The sequence below is a fragment of the Lampetra fluviatilis genome, chromosome 42 (assembly GCF_964198595.1).
Source record: "Lampetra fluviatilis chromosome 42, kcLamFluv1.1, whole genome shotgun sequence".
NCBI classification, from domain to species: Eukaryota; Metazoa; Chordata; class Hyperoartia; order Petromyzontiformes; family Petromyzontidae; genus Lampetra; species Lampetra fluviatilis.
In genome coordinates, this window is record NC_136316.1 from 7,841,528 (window position 1) to 7,852,343 (window position 10,816).

At 41.8% G+C, this 10,816-nt stretch overlaps 1 protein-coding gene across 1 annotated transcript; it reads left to right on the forward strand.

The window, feature by feature from the left end:
* The first annotated feature begins 2,300 nt into the window (after positions 1-2,300).
* DYNLRB1 (dynein light chain roadblock-type 1) lies at positions 2,301-6,838 on the forward strand. The gene is given in 5 exon segments (XM_078875771.1): positions 2,301-2,348; positions 2,350-2,433; positions 4,318-4,393; positions 5,136-5,303; positions 5,735-6,838. Coding segments are annotated over 5 exon segments (420 nt in total). The 3' UTR covers positions 5,779-6,838.
* Positions 6,839-10,816: the final 3,978 nt, after the last annotated feature.

Below are 10,816 nucleotides of genomic sequence, written 5' to 3' on the forward strand. Positions count from 1 at the left end.
TAAATAAATTGGTTCTCACACACGGGCCTATAGGCACGGTTGTAGTGAGTGAGCTAAATAATATCGGCGTGAACCAATTGATGGGTCACACCGCTGATAATTAATTAGACGATGCCCGGATAACGACGAGTCCAGGGCATGCGCCTGATGAAGCATGTTGTAATTACTGGCGAAACGTCGTACTCAGATTGTAAATGTTCTGGCTTTGCTCTCCAACATACCGGTGTGCTGTACCAGTATACTACACTATACACTACACTTATACACTGCACTACACTATACACTACACTATACACTAGTGCTGTACTAGTATACTACACTATAACTACACTATACACTACACTTATACACTGCACTAATGCTGTCCTACAGGAAAGCCACCCACACAGATTCCTACTTGAAACCGGATTCCCACCACCACCCATCTCAAAAGAATTCTCTTATCAAAACGCTATACCACAGAGCCCATGGCATTTCTGACCAACACCACCTGGCCGGTGAATTAAGACATGTACATCGGGCCCTCAGGATGAACGGATACTCTGACCGCACTATCCACCAAGCTGTTTCTCCCACCACACAGAAACAGCCACATGAAACTCCGACCAAAACTATCACGTTACCATACATAGCAGGCGTGACCAAAAAGATCTCCAAAATTCTAAACAAACATAAGATCCAAGTCCGATTCAGTACAGTGCATAAAATCCGTGATTTGATTCCATCTGTGAAGGATGTCGTTCCTGACTTACAGTATCCTGGAGTCTACAAATTGAGTTGCATTTGTGGTGATTGCTACATTGGAGAAACGAAACGTCATGTTTCTGATCGTGTCCGCGAGCACAAGTCAGATCTGAAACACGACAGAACTGATTCTTCGGCCGTTGCCGATCATTGCTACAACTCGGTGGGCTCTCATGAAATTGTCTTTTCCGAGACCAAGGTTCTCTGCAAACCTCCTGACTACCATCAAAGGTTTGTACACGAAGCCATACAAATATACAAACACAGACATAATTTCAACCGTGATGACGGTTACAAACTGAGTAATCATTGGAAAGATGTGATTAACCATGCAAAAAAGATTTAACTACACTTATTTGCCAATTTTATTTGACAGACAACTATTACAGGTTTACCATGTTTAGTGGTTGTCTCCTTGTCACAGGTTGAGTCACAAACCGTACCTCTCCATAACAAAGGCTCACCCTCTTAAGCCTCACTTTACCATATTAATAAAAAGTGTGCTGTATTTGGCCCTTACCCCCCCCCCTTCTCCAACCATTATATAAACGGAGTGGTAGCTCCTGCAATCTCTCATTTACTTGATACAGCTGTCGTGGCTGTGACAGTTCCACCTGAAGACGGAAGCTTGTGTTGCCTCCGAAACGTCGTGATTTTTATTTTATTTTACTTTTATTAATTTTAATGTTTTACCTACGTGATTTTACCAGGTAATATTCCACTGAGCTATAATATCGCTCTTTTTCAGAAGCGACCTGGCCACAAATGATAGCTCAACGAAGTGGCTTATCACGTGGTAATTTATAGCAGCCAAATACTCAACGCATGTTTATAAATAGTTATTTCCTTTTGTATTACCAATATGATTCTCGCTTACACATTTTTTATTTATTAAAGCGTTAAACTAAAACCCTGTACTAAATGTTTATCATTATTACTATTAAATAACCGAAACGAGTCCTGAAATACAATATGTAATAATACAACGATGGGGTGAGGATGGAATAGAAATATGTATGGGAGTGTAATTTGTACAAAAACATTTTAAAAAACCACGAAAAGTGAATCTATGTTTACACGCACAAATAGATGCCTGTATACTGTAAGATTAGATTTTTTTTTATTAATCGTGATTTCCCTACACATGAAGAAGGTTGCGAGTTCAAATCCTGGTCGTCGTGGTGTAGAAGGCAACAGTGATTGTCATCACTTGGATATACTCGCCCCGCCATAAGAACGTCGAATTTCCACCACTGGCTCAGGCCTGTAAACGAGACACTGATTGACCTGAGATGAAGAAGGACCATTTCCCGAAACGCCGCCTATTTATGTTTGTACTGTTATATATTTTAATGATTATTTATTTATTATATATTTTTAATGGGCTGGGGAACACGGGGGTGTGGATCTGCGCGATGCCTTTTAATCGATGCGCACTCCAAACCCCTACAGCGCATGGGCATCGCACGCCTCTGCAGCCAATCCGATTGGACGGATTGCTTTGCCCTCAGCCAATCGTGCGAGCGGCAACGCAATCTGACGTGGCGAGCTGACCAATGGGGAGACTCGTCTCACTGGTGTTGCGCGTGCAGCGTAGGAAATGTAAATCCATTCGCCCGAACGCCTCGCGTAGCAACCAAGGGAGTGGTTTGTTTCGTCCTCGGTTGTTCGTGTGACAAGGCAACAATGGTTGGTTTGTTTGAAACTTTATCACGATTAAAAGTGGTGTTTAAGTGTTTATAATGTTTCTGGCTGTACTGTTGGTGTTATGGGCCGCGTAGTTTTTATGTAGAGTCTATTCCATGTTGTGTTGATTTGAGGCCTTCGCTATCCTTTGCGTAGGCCCCGATGTTGAACCGTCATTTAAATAAGCATTACATGCTATTTATATCGATAGTACAAGCTTCACGTGTTTTATTAGGTATGATAATGACTAACAGTGGTTATGGTGTTAAAATCAATATATTATTGTCCTTTAATTCAATTGTGGTTCAGTTTACAATACTCTATTCCTATGTGCATCACAGCCTTTGCTATTTATATTGTAAATAATTTCAACTACACGTTTATCAACGTTAATGAGGCAACTTCAACCGAAAAAAACGCACAATTTTTTAATCAGCCATTTAATACTGAAATGTGACAGTATTACGTACCGTTGCTATGTATAATATGATGCATATACAAGTTGTTTGTCCAATGCAAACACCGGTCTTGTGAGAATGTGGAATTGTAGACGGTTACCGCCACACGTTCCTGGAGGCGGGGAAATATTTAAACCTTTTAGCTCTCATTTAAGAGGTGTTGGGAGTAAGGATGGCACCCATATCGATTTTTTTTATACATGCAATGACGCTTCGTATTCTGTCGTGGATTTACATCGCCCTTGTACAGCAGTGGCTTAATCCACTGCTAGATGAATGCATCAGTCTCTTGTGTGGGTTGTTTGAACATCCTTGCTTGTCAGTGTGAGTTGATGACTGGGGTGAGGATCCCAGAACTGGTTCGGATATCATCCGCATTGTGTAGCACGCGGCAGTCCACTAACAACGATACGACTGCGCTTCTCCAGTTAAGGGCGTATCACTTTATAACCAGAATTATGCACCATAATAATTGTATTCTTTGGGTCTTTCGGTAAAGTCACGTAGATAGGTTCAAATAAAATTGCAAAAACTACGACGTTTCGATCGCAACAAGCGGTCGTCTTCAGGAAAAAAAGACCCAAATAATATGAATTCCTGCAGCGACGAAAGCTTTAAGTCACCATAATAATTGTTTACACCAATATATTATTATTAAGGTTCGACTTAAGTTACGACGTAAGGGTACGTAGGTTTCTTTTGTGCCAATAGCCGCTTGCGTAAACCATTACGTTTTGAATGTATTTAAATACAAACTAATTCAATTAATTTGCATTACGAAACTGGTCATAGTCGTTTTCGTGTGTTAGGTACACGAGTGTTAAAAGCTACATGCTCGGAGCTAGTAGCCAGTAGTTTATGGTTCGTAATTAGTATGTCGGTTACTGGGACTACGTGGTGGACAATCAGAAGTTAGTGCAGCAAAATACATTATTGTACCATATGTATAGTACTTTTATGCTACTACGCCTAGCTCCCGGCCTTCAACTCGCACTGACCAGCGTGGTGAAGCATGGTATAATATCACCACGACCTAAATAGTGTGGGCATGAACTCATCCAGCAGTCGATTGACGAAAGCATTGTGCGCATTGTGCTTGTACATCGATTAAAAAAAAAAGTACAAAAAGGGATTTTGTCGACTTAATTATGGTGAGTAGGTAGGATGAGTTTTGTAACTCTTTATTAACTCGCCTTTTGCCCGTCCCAGGACTAGTATTTCAGTAAATCTGAAACTTGCAAGCGAAAATCAGACCGCGACGTGATATTCATTGCATCAATTCGTGTGCAATTTGTAAGGCCGCGGTGACACATACTTATTTAATTTAAAGGTTATAATCCCGTGTTGATCATGGTTATGGTAGCATCTCGTTCGGGTGCTATTAGGTACGGCCGACTAACGATGAATCACGGTTGTCTTTGATACCCAGTCTGAGGTGGAGGAGACTCTGAAGAGGATTCAGACCCACAAGGGGGTGATTGGAACCATCGTGGTGAACGCTGAGGGTGAGCGCCGTGGCACACGCCAGGTCCATATTGTTCACTGGAACAAGGGCAGTGAATCCAGCGAGGTGTCGTCATAGTGCATGCGTGGCCCTGTCTGTCAATCCACAACTGGACGAGGGCCTCCTCGTGTCATGTGGGTTGTGGGGAGTAGCAATAGTAAACGTTTATCTGGAGATGGAAAACAACCCATGAAGACAACATTTGCATGGGTGTCCTAGGTTAAATCACAAGTTTATTTTAAAGTTATACAGGTAAAACAGAGCATCCGCAACACATGAAAAATACACTTAAGGTGAAATTCCACCATACATTTGTAGTAAATAAGAATCAGAAATAATGAACCAAATATTAAGTTGCTAATACATACAAAAACTATAGATTATAAAAATGAAGGGAGTCAATCTAGCACCTGCGTGAAAATGGACGGTTTTCGAAATATACAAGGCACGTAAAGATTAATTGCTTAAAATTCTTATGCTCTCGACATGTGCATCGAATTGTGTGTGTAACAATATATTTTCAAATCGTGCAGAATTGATGCTACTTGTGACAAGTGAACTAAAACATGAGATCAAATAAATGATAGTGCAGACAAGACTGAAATTATACAGACGGTACATATGGGAAAGTACAAACAATTACAAACTACGTACTTGTGATAGGTGGGGGGGGACATTGTACAAAAGTCTTCAACAAAATAAAATGTGGACATTGCCTTGTGCCACCATCGCTTTCTCCACAGGCATCCCGATCCGCACGACGCTGGACAACTCGACGACGGTGCAGTACGCAGGCCTCATCCACCAGCTGACGATGAAGGCGCGCAGCACGGTGCGCGACATCGACCCGCAGAATGACCTCACCTTCCTGCGAGTGCGCTCCAAGAAGCACGAGATCATGGTGGCACCTGGTGGGTGTGGGGCGCAGCGACACGGGGGGCCCTGCCACTTAAAGTTGTGGTGGTGGCCGCAGTTTTAGCAGTGATAATTTAATGGATTCCTAATAATGTTTCTTATATAGTGCTTGGATGGGTGACAACCATACATTAATGGGTTGCCACAGGGCTTGGGGGGCAACGTGGTGAGCAGTAAAGGTCGGTGCAGAAAAATACATGGTTGTACTCTACTTCTATGTCAGTCCACTGCTGTGAGGGAGCTACACGAATTGAATTTAAGAAGCTCCCAGAATGTGAAGGAAAATGTGAGACCTGCCAAAATACGTGGTACAACCCAAAAACACGTCAGGGCTATACGGCACAGCAGCAAAACACATACACAGTAGTAGTTGATTACAATGTTAAGTTAATTTATGTTCCATTGTGTTTCCCCATCGCGAATGCAGACAAGGAGTACCTGCTGATCGTCATCCAGAACCCGAGCGAGTGACATGGCTGTGTGATTTCTGTGTGCACATCACCCACCACGGGGTCCAGCAGAATCCAGTCCAGCTTTTCAGTCCAGAGTTCACCTCCAAATACTCTGTCTTGGGGTTTTACAACAACATATGCCTGTGTCATCCCTATGGTTGTGGTTAATTCCACTTATATAGCGTGTATTAAAAAATATTAATTTTATTTACAAGTTTTTCTTTTATTTTGTTGGGCACTAAATTTTTTGACAAAATACATTTGATATATATGTTCATAAAATGTTTTAAAACTGCACATGGTTCTGATCTAGAAATGAGTGAACATCAATGAATTGAGTGTGCAGGGTCAACTGAAAAAAAATGCAACAAAACCCTTTGTTTCAAAATGCAATTTGAAGGCAATCGTTGACTGATATTTTTTCATTAACTACTTGGCGTTTATTAAAGCTGGCTTTTACATCAGCATTAAACCTTTATTTGTGCCCAGAGTGATTGGTCTGAGTTGATCCTTAACCAACCTAATTGTAAGCTACGTTTTCTCCCACAGCATCACCCAACCGGCTACAGCTAATTTATTTCACACACTACTTTTGACTAACCACCTTCATATTAACGAAATGATTGATACTCTTACTACACTCCTCATACATAGTAAGTATGATTTAGTGCATAAAGTGCCACTGTAAATCATCAAAACATCTTTCGAGCTGTTCCCAGTAACCATCTAATGTTCAATCATTGGCCCCAGTTTCCCCATTTGCTGAGTAACAACACTCTTTGGAATTACAAGGGTGGGATTCAGAATGTTGGGGTCTAAAAGAATCTACAGCAAGTGGCTGGCAATGACTTTTCTGCTTCTACTGTTGGTCTGCTCCCTGATTTTTCTTAAAACAGGTCTGACTTGGGCTGCTGTCTCATCTTCGGTTACATTGTATTTCAGGCTTTTACCTTGCACTGTTGGCATGTTAGATTTGCGTTACCAAAACTCGCAGTAATTCGCTAAATGTCCTTATTTCTGTTTCATTGATGCTGTAATAAAAATGTCCGTCATAACGTGATTTTTCTCTATTCTTATTCTAAGTGAATCCTCACTTCGCCTCAATTGTCAGAAAGAAAAACTAGCATTCATTAGGTTGTACAAAAAATTGTATATTTTGGAAAATTATTTCATCGTAGGTGGGTTTTGCATGGAGAGATGCATACTTGGAATTATATTAAGATGCAATCAACATGGAATAGAGAACATGGAGGTTAACGACTAAAGTTAACAGATTTGGATAGGACACGTCGCAAGAATGGATTATGGCAAATGACCAAGAATTGTGATGGGAGTGGCAGCCAACAAATGGAGAATATCGAAGAGGATGTCTGCTGAATAAATGGAGTGATCAAAACGACATGCGGTGCTTGGTGGATTGTTATATCGCATGTGTCATGAAATAATTGATTAAACCTTGCCGTACGGCCTTTAGGGTTCACTGTATTATTGCCTCGTGGGTACCTGGTTAACTCAATACCCATTCTCACGTCACCGATTTATAGGAATCGAACTTCTCAAAAGTAGGCGGTTGGCAATACTGACCACAACGCTATCCAAACACACATCTGCGATTAGCTACGTAGATTCCTTTACACCAAATATATGACATCATACATACCATTCATTGGTGAATAAACGTGTAAGAATCTATCAATATAAAATAATTACGATAAAATGTATATCCATATGGTAAGCTAGAACGATATAAAATACCTTTGTAAACTCATTGATCGTAAACAAAGTGGTTTCCAAGAGTAACCAGCGAACAAATGACGTCATGCATTCAGAGCGTCCGTTGAATGTTTCTATTCGCTTGCAGTTCGCAACTTAGGATGACCTCACAACATGGACAATTTGTTAAAATTATCATTCCTCATTTATTTCTCAGAGCCACGTTGGGTCAGGCAAGGGAGTACGCTCGGTTGAAAGAAAATTCAACTGCACCCTAAGGGCCGTCCATAAATGACGTCACGGGGGGGGGGGGTCAGACATTTGTGACGAGGGGGGGGGGGAGAAATGTGACGTCACATCAAAATGCGCAACTTTGAATAAATATATAATTGTTATAGCAACATTCATTGTTATAACAACACTCCTACAACATCAGAGTGCAGCGCCACATTAAATACGCATTACAATGACAATAGTTTAAAGCGATTTGAAGCATGTTTTATTTTCAAAATGGAAATATGGTTTTTGGGGGGAAGGCAGAGCTATGTGACGTCTATTTGAGGGGGGTCTGACTTTTTGTGACGCCACGTGAAAAAAAAATCGTCCAAAATCGCGTGACATCATTTATGGACGGCCCATTATCAACAGGAGCACAAGTCGGCGGTCGGGGAAAACCCGTGCCCGCAAGCACTATAAACACTTTATTGTTAAGGACTGAGCAATTTTCGCAACAACAACGAGAGGTCGTCATCCAGAAGTTGTTTTTAAAAATGACCGTACAAATATATATAAATATATAGTACCGTGGTGCGGTTGTCTCTCCAGCCAAAGGTACAAAGTGATATGAAAATCTTGATTTGAAGCTTTCGTGACTGCAGGAATCCATACTCTTTGGTTCTTTCGGTAAGTCACGTAGGTAGAAATAAAACAAAATATATCACGACGTTTCGATAGCAACACAAGCCATCGTCTTCAGGTGAAAGTCGCGATTTTCACCAAACGACCTACGAATCACAATGATTAAAATGTTGTCCCACAATGTTATCTCGGTTGTGCGATGGATTTCACGAGGCATAATTGTCCGGGTCGCATCTTTTGCACAGCATTCGTGTTCGATAAGGGCACGCAGAGGCGGATATCAGACGCCTTTGAGATTTATATTCAGTACGAGTACTCGAAATTCCCGCAACTCAGAAGTCGCAAATATCATTATTCAGGACGGACATAAGTATCTAGGGTTATGAGGATTAGGCATAATGGCATTTTTTATTGCAACGTGAAGTCACTGATTAGCACGGTTGGCTACTATTGTGATAAAAGAAGTTCAACATACATACATAGAAGGTATTTAGGTACAGTGGTACCTCGGTATGCGTCGTTAATTCGTTCCAGAAGGTAGGACTTATACCGAAAATGACGTATATCCATAAGAAATAAAGGGAAAGGAAAGAATCCGTTCCAGAGTATAATAAATTATATTTTATATGGCATATTATACATTAATGGGGTTGTATAAAATAATTTTGACACTACTTATTACTAAAATGCATACATAAATTAAAATAAATGCTTCAAGTTCTAGCAAGCGCGTCATATCCCAAGCAAGACATCGTATCCCAAGACATTGTTTCTCGTTAAAACACGACGTATGCCAAATTCGACGTATTCCAAAGCGGTAGTATACCGAGATATGACTGTATTACCCAACTACGTTCGCACCTACCCACCAACCCAGCTACTGTCTCTCTACACACATATCTATCCAACTACCCATCCATCTTCCAACCCAAAAAGTTGACACCCACCTATCAATCCAATCACCTCGCTACCCACCTACCCATCCATCCATCTGCTGTTGTAGAAAGTATAAACCCACATACCTATCCACCAAACGACCTACAAATCACATAACATATCTACTAAGTTATCTATCCAATTACCTACCTACTCATCCACCCACGTACAAACCTACTTATCTAACGATATTAATTTGCGTCGTTGTTGAGCATATAAGTAACAAAACAGATACGCAGAGAATACACATATTCACTTACCTGTCCCTCAAAAATAGTATGTTTTAGACATCATACACGGCCTTCTGGGAGTGCATCATTTCAGAAGCGTTTGTTAAACAATTTTTGGATTGAACCAAAGTTTGCTGAAATTGTGTGCTGCCTAAAAGGGTCTTTTGGCTGATGAGATGTGTAAAAAATACTTTTTTTATGTGAAGGATAGGTAACAGATATATGAAGGACACGTATTGTCTGCTTATCTATTTTGTGACTTACATTCTACACGAAGACACAAATTAATATTGTTAGGTCAGGAGGTTAGTAAGTAGGTAGGAATGTGATAGATAAATTAGTCGGTGGGAATGTTGGTGGGTAGGTTGGTGGGTAGGGAGGTAATTGGATTGGAAGGTGGATAAGTGGGTGGATAAGTAGGTCATTTGACAGATGAATAGGTAGGTGGGTTTTTAATTTCTCCGTAGACAAAATAATGTATAGGTAGGTGGTTTGGGGGGTAATTGTATTGCTCGGTGGGTGGGGAGGTGTGTGTTCTACTTTCTTCGTAGGTGGGTAGGTACGTGAGTAGGTAGGTGGGTGAGTAGGTAGGTGGGTGAGTAGGTAGGTGGGTTAGTAGGTAGATGGGTGAGTAGGTAGGTGGGTTAGTAGGTAGGTGGGTGAGTAGGTAGGTGGGTTAGTAGGTAGGTGGGTGAGTAGGTAGGTGGGTAGGTAGGTGGGTGAGTGAGTAGATAGGTGGGTTAGTAGGTAGGTGGGTGAGTAGGTAGGTGGGTGAGTAGGTAGGTGGGTCGGTGAGTAGGTACGTAGGTGAGTAGGTAGGTGGGTGGGTGAGTGAGTAGGTAGGTGGGTAGGTGAATAGGTAGGTGGGTGAGTAGGTAGGTAGGTGAGTAGGTAGGTGGGTGAGTAGGTAGGTGGGTCGGTGAGTAGGTACGTAGGTGAGTAGGTAGGTGGGTCGCTAAGTAAGTAGGTGGGCAGGTAGGTGGGTAGGTAGGTGGGTTAGTAATTAGGTGAGTCGGTTGGTGGGTTAGTAGGTAGGTGAGTAGGTAGGTGGGTGGGTGAGTAGGTAGGTGGGTAGGTGAGTAGGTAGGTGGGTGAGTAGGTAGGTGAGTGAGTAGGTAGGTGAGTGAGTAGGTGGGTAGGTGAGTAGATAGGTGAGTGAGTAGGTAGGTGAGTAGGTAGGTCGGTGAGTAGATAGGTGGGTGAGTGAGTAGGTAGGTGAGTAGGTAGGTGAGTGGGTGGGCAAGGGACGTAGTTACCGAACCCAGTGTTCCCTTACACCACCACACCGCACGACCGCATTCAAAATCCCCACCACGCCGT